General features: G+C 41.7%; 1 protein-coding gene across 2 annotated transcripts in view; it reads left to right on the top strand.

Moving 5' to 3' along the window:
* The first annotated feature begins 247 nt into the window (after positions 1–247).
* The window catches only part of FNBP4 (formin binding protein 4), a 45,447-nt gene continuing 28,118 nt past the window's right edge, over positions 248–17,576 (top strand). The window contains exons 1-7 of one of the 2 annotated variants that reach the window (XM_058688968.1): positions 248–543; positions 1,602–1,694; positions 8,620–8,756; positions 9,102–9,288; positions 11,570–11,717; positions 11,875–11,995; positions 15,716–16,057. In XM_058688968.1, coding sequence (XP_058544951.1) covers positions 309–543; positions 1,602–1,694; positions 8,620–8,756; positions 9,102–9,288; positions 11,570–11,717; positions 11,875–11,995; positions 15,716–16,057 — 1,263 coding nt within the window. In that variant the 5' untranslated portion in view covers positions 248–308. The remainder of the gene's footprint in view (positions 544–1,601; positions 1,695–8,619; positions 8,757–9,101; positions 9,289–11,569; positions 11,718–11,874; positions 11,996–15,715; positions 16,058–17,576) is intronic. The other variant, XM_058688967.1, reaches the window with a different exon arrangement.

The raw sequence follows: 17,576 nt of genomic DNA, 5'->3' as shown, positions 1-17,576 counted from the left end.
TCAGGCTCTTCCGCGCTATTGGCTTGACTCTCACTCTTTTTCCTTTTCCACTGGCTACTGGCTCCTTCAATGGATCAAAACAGCCAATCGCCTAGCACCGTGGGTAAAGCCCGCCCTGCCTCCCTGGAAGGAGGAGCCAGAATAGCGTACAGGATCCAGGGCGCTTGCGCGGGCGCGCGCTCCGCCGGTTAAAAGCAGATTCTCTGAGGAGGTGGTGTCGCGGTGCATGAATATTGATTACGCAGCGCCGCGCCGAGCGCCCGCCCCTCTCGGCTGCCCGACGCTCGCGGCTCGCGCTCAGGCTCGCGATGGGGAAGAAGTCCCGGGCGGTACCCGGCCGCAGGCCTATTCTGCAGCTCTCTCCGCCGGGTCCCCGTAGCAGCACCCCGGGAAGGGACCCGGAGCCGGAACCCGACACGGAGCCGGATTCGACGGCGGCGGCGCCCAGCCAGCCAGCTCCGGCGGCGCCACCGACGACGACGACGACGACCACGGTGACTACTGCCGCCGCGGCCCCAGACGACTCGCCTTCAGAAGGTAAAGGTGCGCGAGGGAACTCCGGCACCTAGGTGGGGCTTCCGAAACTCGAGCTCGGGGCTTGCGGCCTAGGGCAGGGCCCTGGGAGGAAGAGAAACCCGGGCGGGCGGGCTTGCTCCGCATCCGAGGCCTGCTGCGTGGGTCCCGAGGGGAGGACCGATGTGGGCCCCAAAGGCGGCGGAAGGGGCCGGCGGCGCCTCGGGCGCCGGCCCGCCCGAGGGGCGCCATCTCTGGTGCAGGGGTTGGCCTGGCCTCCCGAGTCTCTTCAGCGTCGGCGCTCGGGTTTGCATAACTTCAGGGGATATTTGTGAGAGTCCGGGCTTCGCTTCCGAGGCCTGGAGATAGGAAACCTGCCCTTTTCTACACGTCTTGTGCTTTTACCTTCGTTTTTGTTGAAACTGAGAGGGATCCTTTAGAAGTGAGTACGCCCATTTTATTATGCCAGCCAAAGCGAACGTAACTCCAAATGGGTAGGTAACCCCAAAATTCCTGCAGAAGTGGCGCTTGTGGCTTCCCAAGTACTTGTTGGTTTCTCCCCGGAATGGTTCTTGGAATAAGAGTAACTGTTCAGCGCGCTGCTACGGGGCCAGACGCCGGAGATGCCGAGACCTTTTCAGGCGCTAAAATAACCCCTTGGTAGTTATTGCGGGGGGGGGGGAGGATGCTATGGCTAGCCTTGCTTATTTTTATTTTATTTTATTTTATTTTTTAAATATAACTTAAATCGGTTTCCATTGGCTATGCTTGTTTAAAGGCCCAGTGGTATCCCCGAGAAGATTTGTTCTGTGTCTGTGTATTTTTAAAATTTTGAATGACTTAAGGTATACTTTTATGTACCATCCTCGCGTCCTTAATGTTAAAGTCGCTAGTCACGTGGAAGAGTCTAGCTCTGCTTGTTTATCATCTCCCAGTTATTTGGGTCAGTGATGGATTTATACACCCTGTTTTCAAGTTGGTGAAATTGAGATTTGAAAGGTCAAATCAAAGATTGTTTTGTCACCTGTAGTGTTTTCTCTGGTCCACCGTCTAACTGTAGTTTTCTTTTGTACCTTTTTAAAATCCAGATGAACAGGAAGTGGTGGTGGAGGTTCCCAGAGTTCAGAATCCTTCCAAACCACCAGTCATGACCACCAGACCTACAGCCGTTAAAGCAACAGGTACGCTTTTTTTTTTCATCTTTTCTACAAGGTCTTTCATTAGGGTCAGATTGGGTTTGTATATATTTTGTTGAATGCTTCGGTGCTGCTTACATTTCTCCCGTAAAATGAAAATTTAACATTTTTGAAAATAAAGTAAATTTTTGTATGTGATGGCTTGCTGGTATGTACACTTAAACCAAAGTAAGGTTTGTTGTTGCTTTTCTTTCTGTAGCCAAAATACCTTTTACTATTTTTCTTCTAATCCTGTTTTGTAATTTTCTGGCTCCCCCACTAGCTTGATGTTCTTTAAGGATACCAAGGATGTCTTTCATTCTGTGCATTTCTTTTCCAGCACTATGCTTTGGTTGGTACCTAGCAAATGTTTGTGGAGCTGAAAATTGCTCTTATTAAATATTTTTTAGGGGCACTTGGCTGGCTCAGTCAGTAGAGCCTGTGACTTTTTTTTTTTTTTTTTTTTTTTTTTTTTTTTTAATATTTGTTTATCCTTAGAGAGGGAGAACACGAGCAGGGAAGGGGCAGAGAGGGAGATACAGAATCCAAAGCAGGCTCCAGGCTCTGAGCTGTCAGCACAGAGTCCGATGTGGGACTTGAACTCACGAACTATGAGATCATGACCTGAACCAAAGTCGGACACTTAACCAGCTGAGCCCCCCAGGCGCCCCAGAGGGTGTGACTCTTGATCTCAGTGTTGTGAATTTGAGCCAGACCTTGGTTATAGATATTACTTAAAAGAATAAAGTCTTAAAAACAAATAAGTATTAAGTGTGAAGGAATATTTGCAACAGTGGTTTTGTAGATAAACCTGGTCTCAAATTGGCATTCTAGCATTAATGCTAATACCTTGGGAGTGCATTCATCCATAAAATAAATCTTATGGGAGGGCACCTGGGTGGCGCAGTTGGTTAAGTGTCCCAAGACTTGGTTTCCATTCAGGTCATGATCTGGGGGGTCATGGCATCAAACCCGGGGTCAGGCTCTGTGCTGACAGCTTGGAGCCTGCTTGGGATTTTCTCTTTGCCTCACTCTGCCCCTCCCCTGCTCACTCTCTCTCTGTCTTTCTCTCTCTGTCTCTCTCAAAATAAATATTAAAAATAATTTTTTTTTCTGAATCAGCCAGCCCTAAGTTGTTTTGAAGATTAAATTGAACAGGGTACATGAAGTTCAGATACACAGCAAGTGCCAAGAATGTTAGTTTTTGCTAGTCTTTATATATCTTGAAAGATCAAAATATGTTTTGATACTAAATTTTTTTTTAAGTTTATTTTTTGGGAGAGAGAGAATCCCAGGCAGGCTCCACGCCAACGGCACAGAGCCCAACATGGAGTTTGAACCCACAAACTGTGAGATCATGACCTGAGTTGGATGCTTAACCAACTGAGCCACACAGGCACCCCTTGATACTAAATATTTTATAATTGGTAATAATTTTATTCTTTCAGTTTGGAGTTCTGTCCAAACATGACACCTGAGATAATAGAAGTTTGTTCTCCTTTCCTCCCAGTTGCCATGTAAAAAAAATAGGGTCGTTTAGAAAAGCTAAAACTTGGTTGTAAGAGAAATTTCAGAACTAGGAAATGCCATTTTATATTTGTAAACTATGTATGTTATTTTGAGTTTTCTATGATGAATAGAAATTTAATGTTCCAAGAAGAAATTTCTTGAATTGCTCTGTCAGCATTTCAGCCCTTCATGTGCCTTGTGAATAGAACTATTTTCATTCTGTCCAATTTCATCCTGAAACATAAGGTATCTGCTTTATTCAGTTCTTAACCTACCAGTTGTGATACTCCGGAAAAATGTGTCAAACAAAACCCAAAGTGAAACCATTTTCTATTATTTGTATGGCTTCTATAGCTATTAGAGTAGATACTCAAGAATTTTCCCTTTTTTTTTTTAGATGATTTTAAAGAATTTTACTTTTATCACTAGAAACATGCCAGATTTCTTTCCACAGAAATGAAGTATAAATCTTAAGTTGTTAAAGTATGTTTTTATAATACAGTAGAGCACCTTGGTGGCTCAGTTGGTTGGTCAAGCCTTCAACTCTTGATTTTGGCTCAGGTCATGCCCCCCCATCGGGCTCTGTGCTGACAGGGCAGAGCCTGCTTCGGATTCTCTCTCTCCCTTTCTCTCTCTCTGCTCCTCCCCTATACTGATCACGAGAGTTCTCTCTTTTTCCAACGTTTTTTTTTTTTTTTTTTTTTTTTTTTTATTTTTGGGACAGAGAGAGACAGAGCATGAACGGGGGAGGGGCAGAGAGAGAGGGAGACACAGAATCGGAAACAGTCTCCAGGCTCCGAGCCATCAGCCCAGAGCCTGACGCGGGGCTCGAACTCACGCACCGGACCGCGAGATCGTGACCTGGCTGAAGTCGGACGCCCAACCGACTGCGCCACCCAGGCGCCCCGAGAGTTCTCTCTTAAAATAAATAAACTTAAATAATACAGTACAGCAAGCATAGCTAATATTTTCATGCAGAAGAATATTATGGTAATATGCATATGAAATTAAGAAAAATTCAGGGGTGCCTGGGTGGCTCAGTCGGTTGGGCGTCCGACTTCGGATCAGGTCATGATCTCACGGTCCGTGGGGTTGAGCCCCGCGTCGGGCTCTGTGCTGACAGCTCAGAGCCTGGAGCCTGTTTCGGATTCTGTGTCACCCTCTTTCTCTGACCCTCCCCTGTTCATGCTCTCTCTCTGTCTCAAAAATAAATAAATGTTAAAAAAAAAATTAAAAAAAAAAAAAATTCAGAGTGAGCTCTGAAGTTAGATCAGTTGACTACTATGATAGTCATTGATATTTCAGCATCATCTAGGAAAGGGTAATGTAGCTCCACTGATGAGTGTCAGAAGTCTGTAAATTGGCTAAAATTCTACACTCAGGTGTGTTTTCCTGGAAGAGGGTCCATAGTTTTTATTATATTTATTGTTAGTAGTTTCTGTAACCAAAAGGATTGAAACACTGTTCCAACGATGTATTGAGGCAATTGTAGACTTATTAGAAAAATAATAGTTACTGTTTGAAGCTTATCAAGTTAAGTTTATACCTAAGAAATAATTTTCTACCGAATGTAGTTGATTTGCACTATAAATTGTGTGGCACCATCCATTAAAGGTAAGCCTATTGAGGTTTCAGCAGCCAGCACCCCTTTCAGTAAAAGACTGCTAAGGACTATGGCTTCAAAGAATGTCCTGGTTTTATTTTATTATTTTTTTTTTTAATTTTTTTTTTTTAATGTTTATTTATTTTGAGATAGAGACAGAGCATGAACAGGGGAGGGGCAGAGAGAGAGGGAGACACAGAACCTGAAACAGGCTCCAGGCTCTGAGATGTCAGCACAGAGCCCGATGCGGAGCTCGAACTCACGGACCGTGAGATCATGACCTGAGCCGAAGTCGGACACTTAACCGACCAAGCCACCCAGGCGCCCCAAGAATGTCCTGGTTTTAAATAGCTGTATCATCTCAATAGTAGTCTGGGTTATGGTCCTATGAAGCTTTTGTTTATTTATTTTTTTTAAGATTAAGCAAGTTTACATAATATTAGGACTTTATTTTCAGTATCAGCTCTAAATTCATTCCTATTCCTTATCATTGATGGAGTAAATTTTCATAGGTGTGATTAGAACTTAACATGCATCTCATGGCTTGCTTTTATCTTCCTTTTATTCCTTTAGTGTTTAGTTTTTGTCCCATTAGCATTTTTGCATGTAATCCTGTAATCTGATTAATCATAAATTAATATTGCATCAGGTTCGATGCTATAATTTGTTTTGCCAGTCCCCTATTTGAGAGCATTTGAGTTGTTTACAGCTTTCATTATTTAAATAAAGTTGCCAGAAGCTTTGTGTGAAATTTTTTTTTAGTTATTCCTTGGGGTTGTATTCTCAAAGATGGGATTATCTATCTTAAAGAAACTTGGAGTTTTGTGGCTTTTGGTATGTGTTACCAGATTATTCTTTTTTTTTTTTTTTTTTTGTTAATTTTGTTTTAACGTTTATTTATTTTTGAGACAGAGAGAGACAGAGCATGAACGGGGGAGGGTCAGAGAGAGGGAGACACAGAATCTGAAACAGGCTCCCGGCTCTGAGCTGTCAGCCCAGAGCCTGACGCGGGGCTCGAACTCATGGACCGCGAGATGATGACCTGAGCCGAAGCCGGCCGCTTAACCGACTGAGCCACCCAGGCGCCCCGTTACCAGATTATTCTTAAGAAATAACCAATTTAGGGGCGCCTGGGTGGCTCAGTCGGTTGGGCGTCCGACTTCAGCTCAGGTCATGATCTCATGGTCCATGAGTTCGAGCCCCGGGTCAGGCTCTGTGCTGACATCTCAGAGCCTGGAGCCTGCTTCAGATTTTGTGTCTCTCTCTCTGGCCCTCCCCCGTTCATGCTGTGTCTCTCTCTGTCTCAAAAATAAATAAACATTAAAAAAAAAAAATTAAAGGGGCGCCTGGGTGGCTCAGTCTGTTGAGCGGCCGACTTCGGCTCAGGTCATGATCTCACGGTCTGTGAGTTCGAGCCTCGCGTCGGGCTCTGTGCTGACAGCTCAGAGCCTGGAGCCTATTTCAGATTCTGTGTCTCCCTCTCTCTGACCATCCCCTGTTCATGCTCTGTCTCTCTCTTTCTCAAAAATAAATAAACAGTAAAAAAAAAAAAATTTTTTTTTAATTAAAAAAAAAGAAATAACCAATTCAGGGCACCTGGGTGGCTCAGTCGATTAAGCGTCCAACCTCGGCTCAGGTCATGATCTCACAGTTTGAGTTCGAACCCTGTGTCAAGCTCCATGCTGACAGCTCAGAGCCTGGAGCCTGTTTCAGATTCTGTGTCTTCCTCTCTCTCATCCCCTCCCCCACTCGTGCTCTATCTCCGTCTCAAAAAGAAATAAATGTAAAAAAAAATAATAATAATTTATGGGGGCTCTTGAATGGCTCAGTTGGTTGAGCATCTGACTTGATTTTTGCTTCGGTCTTGATCCCAGGGTCCTGGGATGGAGCCCCACGTCGAGCTCTGTGCTGAGCTTGTGGCCTACTTAAGATTCTCTCTCTTTTCCTCTGCCCCTCTCCCCTGCTCGTTCTCCCTTTCTCACTTAAAAAAAAAAAAAAAAAAAAAAAACCTTTTTAGGGCATCTGGGTGGCTCAGTCAGTTAAGCATCTGACTTCAGCTCAGGTCATGATCTCACAGCTTATGGGTTTGAGCCCCGCATTGAGCTGTGTGCTGACAGCTCAGAGCCTGCTTAGGATTTTGTTTCCCTCTCTCTCTGCCCTTTCCCCACTCACACTCTGTCTCTTTCTCAAAAAATAAATAAACATTAAAAAAAAAAATCTTTCTAGTCCGCTTTGAATATTTTAGAAATTTGGGTGCCTGGGTGTCTCAATCGGTTAAGTGTCTGACTCTTGATCTCAGCTCAGGTCATGATCTCACAGTTCGTGAATTTGACCCCCAAGCTCTGCATCTAGCACTGCGGTGATGGTTTAGAGCCTGCTTGGGATTCTGTCTCCTCCTCTCTGTCCTTCCCTACTTGTGCTGTCTCTTGTGTGCACTCTGTGTGTCTCTCTATCAAAATAAATAAATAAACTTAAATTTTTTAAATTGGTATTTAGTGCAAGAACTTTACCTGTATGGTAAAGATAATGAAGGCAAGATTGATAGGACTAAAACAATGAATGTGAACCCCTATGATAAATGAAGCAACCTAATGTTTATTTTTAGATGATCTCATGAATTCATTTATGGAATTATGATACAACTAGATTTTACTTCCTGATAAATCTGTTCATTTACCAAATATTTACAGAGAACATAGGCTGTTGCCAGACCCTAGGAAATTTAGTCTTAGTGATAGCTGAAAAGTTGGCTGGAGTTTAACATTTAATGTATCTGTTACAATAAAATTAGATGTAAAAAGAGAATATATGCTTGCTTAATTAAAATTTTTTTTAATGTTTATTTCTGAGACACAGAGAGACAGAGCATGAGTGGGGAAGGGGCAGAGAGAGAGGGAGACACAGAATCTGAAGCATGCTCCTGTCTATCAGCACAGAGCCTGATGCGGGGCTCGAACTCACAAACCGTGAGATCATGACCTGAGCCAAAGTTGGTCGCTCAACGGACTGAGCCACCCAGGCGCCCTTATGCTTGCTTAATTTTAACATTAGAGTGGCCACAGGTCGTACAGAGGGAAATGGCATACATAGCAGCATTACAGAAGCTATATCTGATACCTCTTAAGTTTGAGGAAGACATTGAAGATTGGTTCTGGCTGGGTTTTTGTTGTTTGTTTTGGTTCTAGCACTTTGATTTCCATTATAATTAGTCCCTTCTTGTTTGAGGAAAAATTGGAAAAGATTTTTAGCTTTGAAAATCTGTTTCATCTACTAAACCCTAATCAGCTTTGTTGTTTCAGATGGACACATAAATCAACAAATTCCTTTTTTTTTTTTTAATGTTTATTTATTTTTGATAGAGAACATGTACAAGCAGGGGAGGTGCAGAGAGAGAGGGAGACAGAATCCCAAGCAGGCTCCGAGCTGTCAGCGCAGAGCCCAATGTGGGGCTCAATCCCATGAACCACAAGATCGTGACCTGAGCCGAAATCAAGAGTTGGAAACTTAAACAACTGAGCCACCCAGGCACCCCTACGAATTCTAAAATCAGGATTTACTCTGTGCTATTTTGAAAAAGGATGAGGTTGATTGGTTGTATATTTTGAGAAGGATGTCAAGTAGCTATGTGGATGGTTTTATTAGCTCTAAATGCATATTATAATTTCTATCTCTGTGGTAGTTCAGTGATGACTCATTTTGAGGCTGTGTTCTAATCTGTAAGTAAACTAATTGTAAACTCTGACTGAAGAACAAGGTCATATTTTTCTTCCTGGAGCATACTGGCATTGTTGTCACTAACATTTACCATTTTCTTTCTAGGAGGTCTGTGCTTACTTGGTGCATATGCGGACAGTGATGATGATGAGAGTGATGTTTCAGAAAAACCAGCACAGTCCAAAGAGACAAATGGAAACCAGTCAACCGATATTGATAGTACATTGGCCAACTTCTTAGCGGTTAGTGGTGCTTTTGTTTGGCTTTTTAGCTATTGAAGCCACTTTGGGACCTGGATCTCAAGTGGTTAGCCTGCTTGTCAGTTTCGGTGTTTCTGTCTTCTTTCTCCCCTTCCACATCTCTTCCTTAGTCCCTCCCCATCCCAGTCATCTCTTTTTTGTAAAGGTTGTAAGGAGGAGAAAACTGGAGAATTAAAGTGTTTGGGGATCTTTTACATAATTGGAAATTGAGAGTTTTGATTTAAGCTGAGAATTGATCATGTAGAATTTTTTTTATGGTGATTGTCATTTTCTCAGTGTTCTAGTTTTGAGGTTATTAATGCATTTGTTACTATTTCCATACTAAAGGAGATTGATGCTATAACAGCACCTCAGCCTACAGCTCCTGTAGGAGCCTCTGCTCCACCTCCAACTCCACCTAGACCAGAGCCAAAGGAATCAGCAACATCTGCCCTTAGTTCTACCACTTCAAATGGAACAGACTCCACTCAGACAGCAGGGTGGCAATATGATACTCAGTGTTCACTTGCAGGAGGTAAGTTTGATACTTTGATTTTTTAAAGAAGTCTGAAGTGTAATTTTCAAAGGTGTTCTAGGCATTGAAATTCCCAAGGATGAAAGCCCATATGCTTTAGCAGACTTTTAACCAGTTGCAATTTTATGCCAAGTGAATAATTAAAGCCATTATTTATTTTATTTACTTGTTTTTTTTAATGTTAATTTTAGAGATAGAATATGAGCAGAGAAGGGGCAGAGAGAGAGGGAGACACAGAATCCGAAGCAGTAAGGCCATTATTTTAAAGGTTCTTTTTTGGGGGCACCTGGGTGGCTCCGTTGGTTAAGTGTCTGAGTTTGGCTCAGGTCACAATATCATCGTTCATGGTTTTGAGCCCCGTGTTGTCAGTACAGAGCCTGCTTTGGATCCTCTATCTCCCTCACTCTGCCCCTCCCGCTCCCCTCAAAAATAAAACTTAAAAAAACCCAAAAAACTCCAGAATCCTTAAATAATTCTTTGTCTTTTTTTTTTTTTAACTTTTTTGAAATGCTTATTTATTTTTGAGAGAGAAATAGAATGTGAGTGGGAGGGAGGGAGACACAATCTGAAGCAGGCTCCAGGCTCCCAAATTGTCAGCACAGAGCCCGACATAGGGCTTGAGCCCACGAACTGTGAGATCATGACCTGAGGTTGGACTCTTAACCATCTGAGCCACCCAGGCACCCTTGTCAAACTTTTTTAAGTAATTTGTGCAAAAATGATTTGGGAAGGAGGAGTTAGACCTCCAGGGGACATTTGACTGTGTCTCTAGACATACTTGGTTGTTACACCAAGGGGTGGGGAACTGTTAGTGCATCTAGTTGGTAGAATCCAGGATGCTAAACACTACATGGGACTACCCTCACCACAACAAAGAATTATCCAGCCCAAATGTTAACATTGCTAAAGTTGAGGAACCTTGTGTTAGATTGTTAATAGCTTTAGAGCTGAGTTGGGGTATAAAGTGAGAATTGTGGAGAAATTTATGCTTCCTTTTTTAATTTTTAAAATTTTTTATTTTAATTCCAGTATAGTTAACATACAGTGTCCTATTAGTTTCAGGTGTACAGTATAGTAATTCAAGATTCTATCCATTATTTTGTGCTCGTCAAAGTGCACTTCTTAATACCTATCACCGATTTCACCCGTTTCCCCTCCTCCCGCACCCTCTAGTAATCATCAGTTCTCTATAGTTAGTCTTTCTTCATTTGTCTCTCTCTTTCTTTGCCTTTGCTCATCTGTTTTATTTCTTAAATTCCACATGAGTGAAATATCATATTTGTCTTTTTCTGACTTTTCTTAGCATTGTACTTTCTAGCTCTGTCTGCATTGTTACAAATGGCAAGCTTTCATTCCTTTTTATGGCTGAATACTATTCCATTGTGTATATACCACTTCTTTGTTCATTTATAAATAGGTACTTGGGCTGCTTCCATAATTTGTCTATTGTAGATTATGCTACAATAAACATAGGGGTGCATGTATACTTTCAAATTAGTATTTGTGTTCTTTGAATAAATACCAAGTAATGCAATTACTAGATTGTATAGTAGGTTTTTTTTTTTTTTTTTTTCTTAATGTTTATTTATTTTGTGAGAGAGGGGGTACTTGTGCATGTGCTGGTGAGCAGGGAAGGGGCAGAGACAGAAGGAGAGAGAATCCCAAAGTGGGCTCCGCACTGTGAGCACAGAGCCCAGCACAGGGCTCAATCCCATGAACCCATAAGATCATGACCTGAGCCAAAACCAAGTTGGACACAACCGACCGAACCACCCAGGGACCCCTATTTTTAATATTTTGAGGAACCTCTGTACGGTTTTCCACAATGGCTGCACTGGTTTATATTCCAGCCAACGGCGTGGGGAGGGTTCCTTTTTCTCCACATCCTCACCAACGCTGTTTCTTGTGTTTCTGATTTTAGCCATTCTGACAGGTGTGAGGTGACACCTCATTGTATTTTGACTTGCATTTCCCTGATGATGAGTGATGTTGAGCGTCTTTTTCTGTGTCTGTTGGCCATCTGGATGTCGCCTTTGGAAAAATGTCTGTTCATGTCTTGCCCATTTTTATTTGGATTATTTGTTTTTTGCTTGTTGAGTTGAACAAGTTCTTTATATATTTTGGATACTCATCCTTTATCAGTTATTTCATTAATAAATATCTTACCATATTCATGGTAAGATATTCATGGTAGATATTCATGGTAAGATATTCATGGTAGGTTGTTTTTTAGTTTTGTTGATGAGAAATTTTTGGTTTTTAAAATTTGTCTTTCTTCTAGTTGGAATTGAGATGGGAGATTGGCAAGAAGTCTGGGATGAGAACACAGGATGCTATTATTATTGGAACACACAAACAAATGAAGTGACTTGGGAGTTACCCCAGTATCTTGCCACCCAGGTACAGGGATTACAACATTACCAGCCCAGGTAAGAATAGACTTACAGGAGAAATTACCTAGGAAGAAGTTAGAGTCTTTCTCTTGTTGATAATATTTGCCTTTTCTCTTACTAAGTGTATATCTATATCTATATCTATATCTATATCTATATCTATATCTATATCTATATATATATATTTTTTCAGTTCTGTAACAGGTGCTGAAGCTAGTTTTGTGGTTAATACAGATGTGTATACAAAGGAGAAGAACGTTTCTGTTTCCAGTAGTAAAAGTGGACAAGTCATAGCCAAGCGAGAAGTCAAAAAGGTAAGTTCAACATATCATTTGCTTGCTTGCATGCTTATTTATTTCTTTATAAATGCTTATTTATTTTTGGCGGGGGGAGGGAAAGAGAGAGGAAAGAATCCCAAGCAGGCTCTTACATGGGGCTCATACCCACAGACTGCGAGATCATGATCTGAGCTGAAATCCAGAATTGGATGCTTAAACGACTTAGCCATCCAGATGCCCCTCATTTGCTTAGTTTAAATCTTTTTTTTTTTAATTTTTTTAATGTTTATTTATTTTTGAGACAGAGAGAGACAGAGCATGAATGGGGGAGGGGCAGAGAGAGAGGGAGACACAGAATCGGAAGCAGGCTCCAGGCTCTGAGCCATCAGCCCAGAGCCTGACGTGGGGCTCAAACTCACGAACCGTGAGATCGCGACCTGAGCTGAAGTCAGACGCTCAACCGACTGAGCCACGCAGGCGCCCCTGCTTATTTTAAATCTAAAGAACTTGACTCTTGCTCTGGAACAGGTATAAAAGCTTTCTGTTAGTATTTTATAACTGGATGTGAAATAGGACAAATGTTTCTTAAAGCTTTATTTGATGTTTATGTTTAATATGTAGCCCTTATAACAGTTACCCAGTTCATTGGTTCTTCTGGAGCTTTAGGGTGCCAAAGAGGCTCATTGGGTCATCATGAAAAGGATGTGGGAGCAGGCAGGCTTCAGATCTCCTTCTCTAGTTCAGAATAGTTCTATTTTGGGAACCCATATGTTTTTTTTGTTTTAAGCCGAAATCTAGTTGGACACTAAACCCACTGAGCCACCCAGGCTCCCCATATCTTGAATTTTAATTTTTTTTAATGTTTGTTTATTTTTGAGAGAGACAGAGCATGAGTAAGGGAGGGGCAGAGAGAGGGAGAGATAGAATCCTTAGTAGGTTCTGAGCTGTCAGCTCAGAGCCTGACATGGGACTCAAACCCACGAACTGTGACATAATGACCCAAGCCAGAGTCAGACGCTTAACCAACTGAGCTACCCAGGGGCCCCATGTACCTTAAATTTTTAAATGATGGGTTTAAATAGGAGGTATATTAACATATATTTTTAGGGGGTGCCTGGCTGGCTCAGTCGGTATAGTATGCAACTCTTGGTCTCAGGGAAGGGAGTTCAATCCCCATGTTGGTGTGGCACCTACTTAAAAATACATACATACATACATACATACATACATACTTTTGGAACAATTTGGTTTTTACAACTCCAGGCGGGAGATAGACTATTTTTCTTTTGAGGTGGACTAAATATTATACCAGTGTAGGAAGTGAGCAATATAGGTATAACAACACATTTCACTTTTCTCTTTGTCACTTTCCTAACATACCTCTTAGGTTATGTCATCTTACAAAAGAGAGTAGAGATTTATCCAGTTACATAACTGACAAAACTTAGATTTTATTTAATTGTTTAAATCTGCTTCTTGCTAACTTGCCTTTTGACTTGGGAGAATAGGTGGAAGGATATGTGTGAATCGCACCCAGAACTAGGTTCTAGTTCAAACACTGCTTTCCTTGTATGGAAAGATCCCAAATGTCCATCGATGGATGGATGGGTAAAGATGTGGTAGATATATACAATGTAGTATTACTTGGCAATCAAAAACAATGAAATCGTCCCATTTGCAGCTACAGGGCTGGAACTAGAGGGTATTATGCTAAGCACAATCAGCCAGAGAAAGACAAATATCATATGACTTCACTCATATGAGGAATTTAAGATACAAAACAGATGAACATATGGGAAGGGAAGGAAAAATAATATAAAAACAGGGAGGGGGAGAAAACATATAAGACTTCTTAAAAAAAAATTTTTTTTTTTTACATTTATTTTTGAGAAGCAGAGCACAAGTGGGGGAAGGGCAGAGAGAACGAGACACAGAATCCGAAGGAGGCTCCAGGCTCTGAGCTGTCAGCACAGAGCCCAATGTGGGGCTTAAACCAACAAACCATGAGATGATGACCTGAGCCAAAGTCAAGACACTTAACTGACTGAGCCACCCAGGCACCCCAAGAGACTTCTTAAATATGGAGAACAACAGAGTTACTGGAGGGGTTGTGGGGGGGGGGGAGGGGATGGGCTAAATGGGTAATGGGCATTAAGGAATCAACTCCTGAAATCATTGTTACACTATATGCTAACTAACTGGGATGTAAATTCAAAATAAAACAAAAAAAACCACTGCTTTCCTCAAGTAACAATGTTTGCATTTTACACTTGTAAGGAAAATGGTACAAATATATATACTAGTCTGTTGGCCGTTTGTGGTTTTTAAGAACATCCCATGGTTGGGGCGCCTGGGTGGCTCAGTCATTTAAACATGCAACTCTTGATTTAGGCTCAGGTCGTGATCTCATGGTTCATGGGTTGGAGCCCCACATCAGGCTCTGTTCTGACAGTGAGGAGCCTGCTTGGGATTCTCTTTCCCTCTGTGTCAGCCTCTCCTCTGCTTGTACATGCATGTGCTGTGTCTCTTTCTCAAAATAAATAAAAAGGAAGGTTGATAATTTAAAAGAAAAAAAATATATATATATATATATATCTCCCCATATCCAGTGATTGAGGGGTCCCTGGGTGGCTCAGTCAGTTGAATGGCCAACTTTTAATTTCTGCTCAGGTCATGATCTCACACTTTGTGGGACTGTGCCCCGCGTTGTGCTTTGTGCTGCCAGTGGGGAGCCTGCTTGGGATTCTCTGTCTCCCCCTCTCTCTGCCCCTTCCCCCCTTTCAAAAATAAATAAACATTAAGAAAATAATATGCACTAAGTGGTGCAGTTGCTCTGGAAAACAGTGTGTGAAGGTTCCTCAAAAAATTAAAATAGATCTACCCTATGACCTAGCAATAGTACTGCTAGGAATTTACCCAAGGGATACAGGAGTGCTGATGCATAGGGGCACTTGTATCCAATGTTTATAGCAGCACTTCAAACAATAGCCAAAAAGGGGCGCCTGGGTGGCGTAGTCGGTTAAGCGTCCGACTTCAGCCAGGTCACGATCTCGCGGTCCGTGAGTTCGAGCCCCGCATCAGGCTCTGGGCTGATGGCTCGGAGCCTGGAGCCTGTTTCTGATTCTGTGTCTCCCTCTCTCTCTGCCCCTCCCCTGTTCATGCTCTGTCTCTCTCTGTCCCAAAAATAAATTAAAAAAAATAAATAAATAAACAATAGCCAAATTATGGAAAGAACCTAAATGTCCATCAACTGACAAACGGATAAAGAAGATGGGGTTTATATATACAAGGGAATACTACTTGGCAATGAGAAAGAATGACTTCTGGCCATTTGTAGCAACATGGATGGAACTGGAGAGTATTATGCTAAGTGAAATAAGTCAGGCAGAGAAAGACAGATACCATGTGTTTTCACTCATGTGGATCCTGAGAAACAGAAGACCATGGGGGGAGGGGAAGGGGGGGAAAAGTTACAGAGAGGGAAGGAGGCAAACCGTAAGAGACTCTTAAATACTGAGAACAAACAGGGTTGATGGGGGGGTGGTGAGGGGAAAGGGGGTGATGGGCATTGAGGAGTACACCTGTTGGGATGAGCACTGGGTGTTGTATGGAAACCAGTTTGACAATAAATTATATAAAAAACATGCAGTGATTGAAAAACAGTCATTTTTAGCATGAACAATTGTGTTATATTTATTCAGGTAAAGTTTTTTTATTTTTTCATTTGAAAAATAAATGAGATTATTTTATTTATAGGAAGTAAATGAAGGAATTCAGGCTCTCTCAAATAGTGAGGAGGAGAAGAAAGGGGTGGCAGCATCACTGCTTGCTCCTTTGCTGCCTGAGGGAATAAAAGAGGAAGAAGAGAGATGGAGAAGAAAAGTAATTTGTAAAGAATCAGAGCCCGTTTCCGAAGTGAAAGAAACCAGTACGACAGCAGAAGAAGCAGCAACAATAATAAAGCCACAGGAAATTACATTAGACAACATGGAAGATCCTTCTCAGGAGGATCTTTGCAGTGTTGTTCAATCTGGAGAAAGTGAAGAGGAAGAGGAACAAGATACCCTTGAATTGGAGCTGGTTTTGGAAAGAAAAAAAGTAAGTTTTTGTTAAGTACATTTTTTCCCCTATTACTATCACACTCTCGGGTCATTGTGCTCTGTTTATAGCCATTACCAGGATTTTGTTTTTCTCAACCTTTTGTCTACATATGTTTAAGCTGATGCAATAAAAACCTTAACTATCGAGTTACAGTTCTTTTGGTTCCTGATGATGCTTTTGATAGTTGACTAATAAAGACTGACATTGCTCTGATTTAATGATAGCTAGATACAGTGAGGAATGACTATCTTTGATTTAGACTCTTAACAAATGAGCATGGTAGATTCTTAGTGATAACTTGGTTTTTAAATTAAAGTACAGGTTGACTTCCAGTGATCCACCTATGGCGTTAAATAGTTAAATGGGTCTTGTAAGATAATAGATTAAGAGAAACTCATAATTTCATGTGCTTCCTTTCAAAAAAGATGGTCCTCAGGAAATTTTCTCGATTGAGAAGTTGATTTTTACAATTTTCTGCCCTGATTTTTCTTTTTCTTTTTCTTTTTCTTTTTCTTTTTCTTTCTCTTTCTCTTTCTCTTTCTCTTTCTCTTTCTCTTTCTCTTTCTCTTTCTCTTTCTCTTTCTCTTTCTCTCTCTCTTCTCTCTCTCTCTCTCTCTCTCTCTCTCTCTCTCTCTCTTTCTCTTTCTTTTTCTTTTTCTTTTTCTTTTTCTTTTTCTTTTTTTTAATGTTTATTTTTGAGAGAGTGTGAGTGAGCCAGGTAGAGGCAGAGAGAGAGAAGGAGAGGGAGAATCCCAAGCAGGCTCCATACAGTGCTCATCATGGACCCCCACACGGGTCTTGATCCCACAACCACGAGATCATGATCTGAGCCAAAACCAAGAGTCAGACACTTAACCGACCGAACCACCCAGGTGCCTCTGCCCTGATTTTTCTTGAAACAGTTTTGTCTAGGGGCGCCTGGGTGGCTCAGTCGGTTAAGCGGCCGACTTCGGCTCAGGTCATGATCTCGCGGTCCGTGAGTTCGAGCCCCGCGTCGGGCTCTGTGCTGACCGCTCAGAGCCTGGAGCCTGTTTCAGATTCTGTGTCTCCTTCTCTCTGTGACTCTCCCCCGTTCATGCTCTGTCTCTCTCTGTCTCAAAAATAAATAAACTTTAAAAAAAAAAAAAAAGAGTTTTGTCTGCTGTTTGGAGTATGAATCAGAAATGTAACAGGTGTTATAACGGCAATATCTCCTTTAAGCTTTTCCACTTTTGAAAAATTTAAAGCTATCAGGGACAAGCTACGTTAGACTCTATCTATTGTGTTCATGTACTAGAAACTTTGTCTCAGTGAATCTCTAGAACCTTTTCCCTTTCAAATTGGTATTTGTTAACTACAATCATGAATAAGTGTTTGCTGAGTAACGAGCATAATGCTTGGCGCTGATGGAAAAAATGTATTAAATACTTCTGTCCTCAAAGGATTTTAATTCTGATAATGCACAGTTATCATTCTTGGTCTCACAGATGCTTAAGTGTTGACGAACAGGTAATAACACTCTAACTTTGTTGTCATG

This window comes from Neofelis nebulosa, chromosome 10 (genome assembly GCF_028018385.1).
Source record: "Neofelis nebulosa isolate mNeoNeb1 chromosome 10, mNeoNeb1.pri, whole genome shotgun sequence".
NCBI classification, from domain to species: Eukaryota; Metazoa; Chordata; class Mammalia; order Carnivora; family Felidae; genus Neofelis; species Neofelis nebulosa.
Note: the sequence above shows the minus strand (reverse complement) of the source record. Positions and strands in the feature narration are given on the sequence as shown.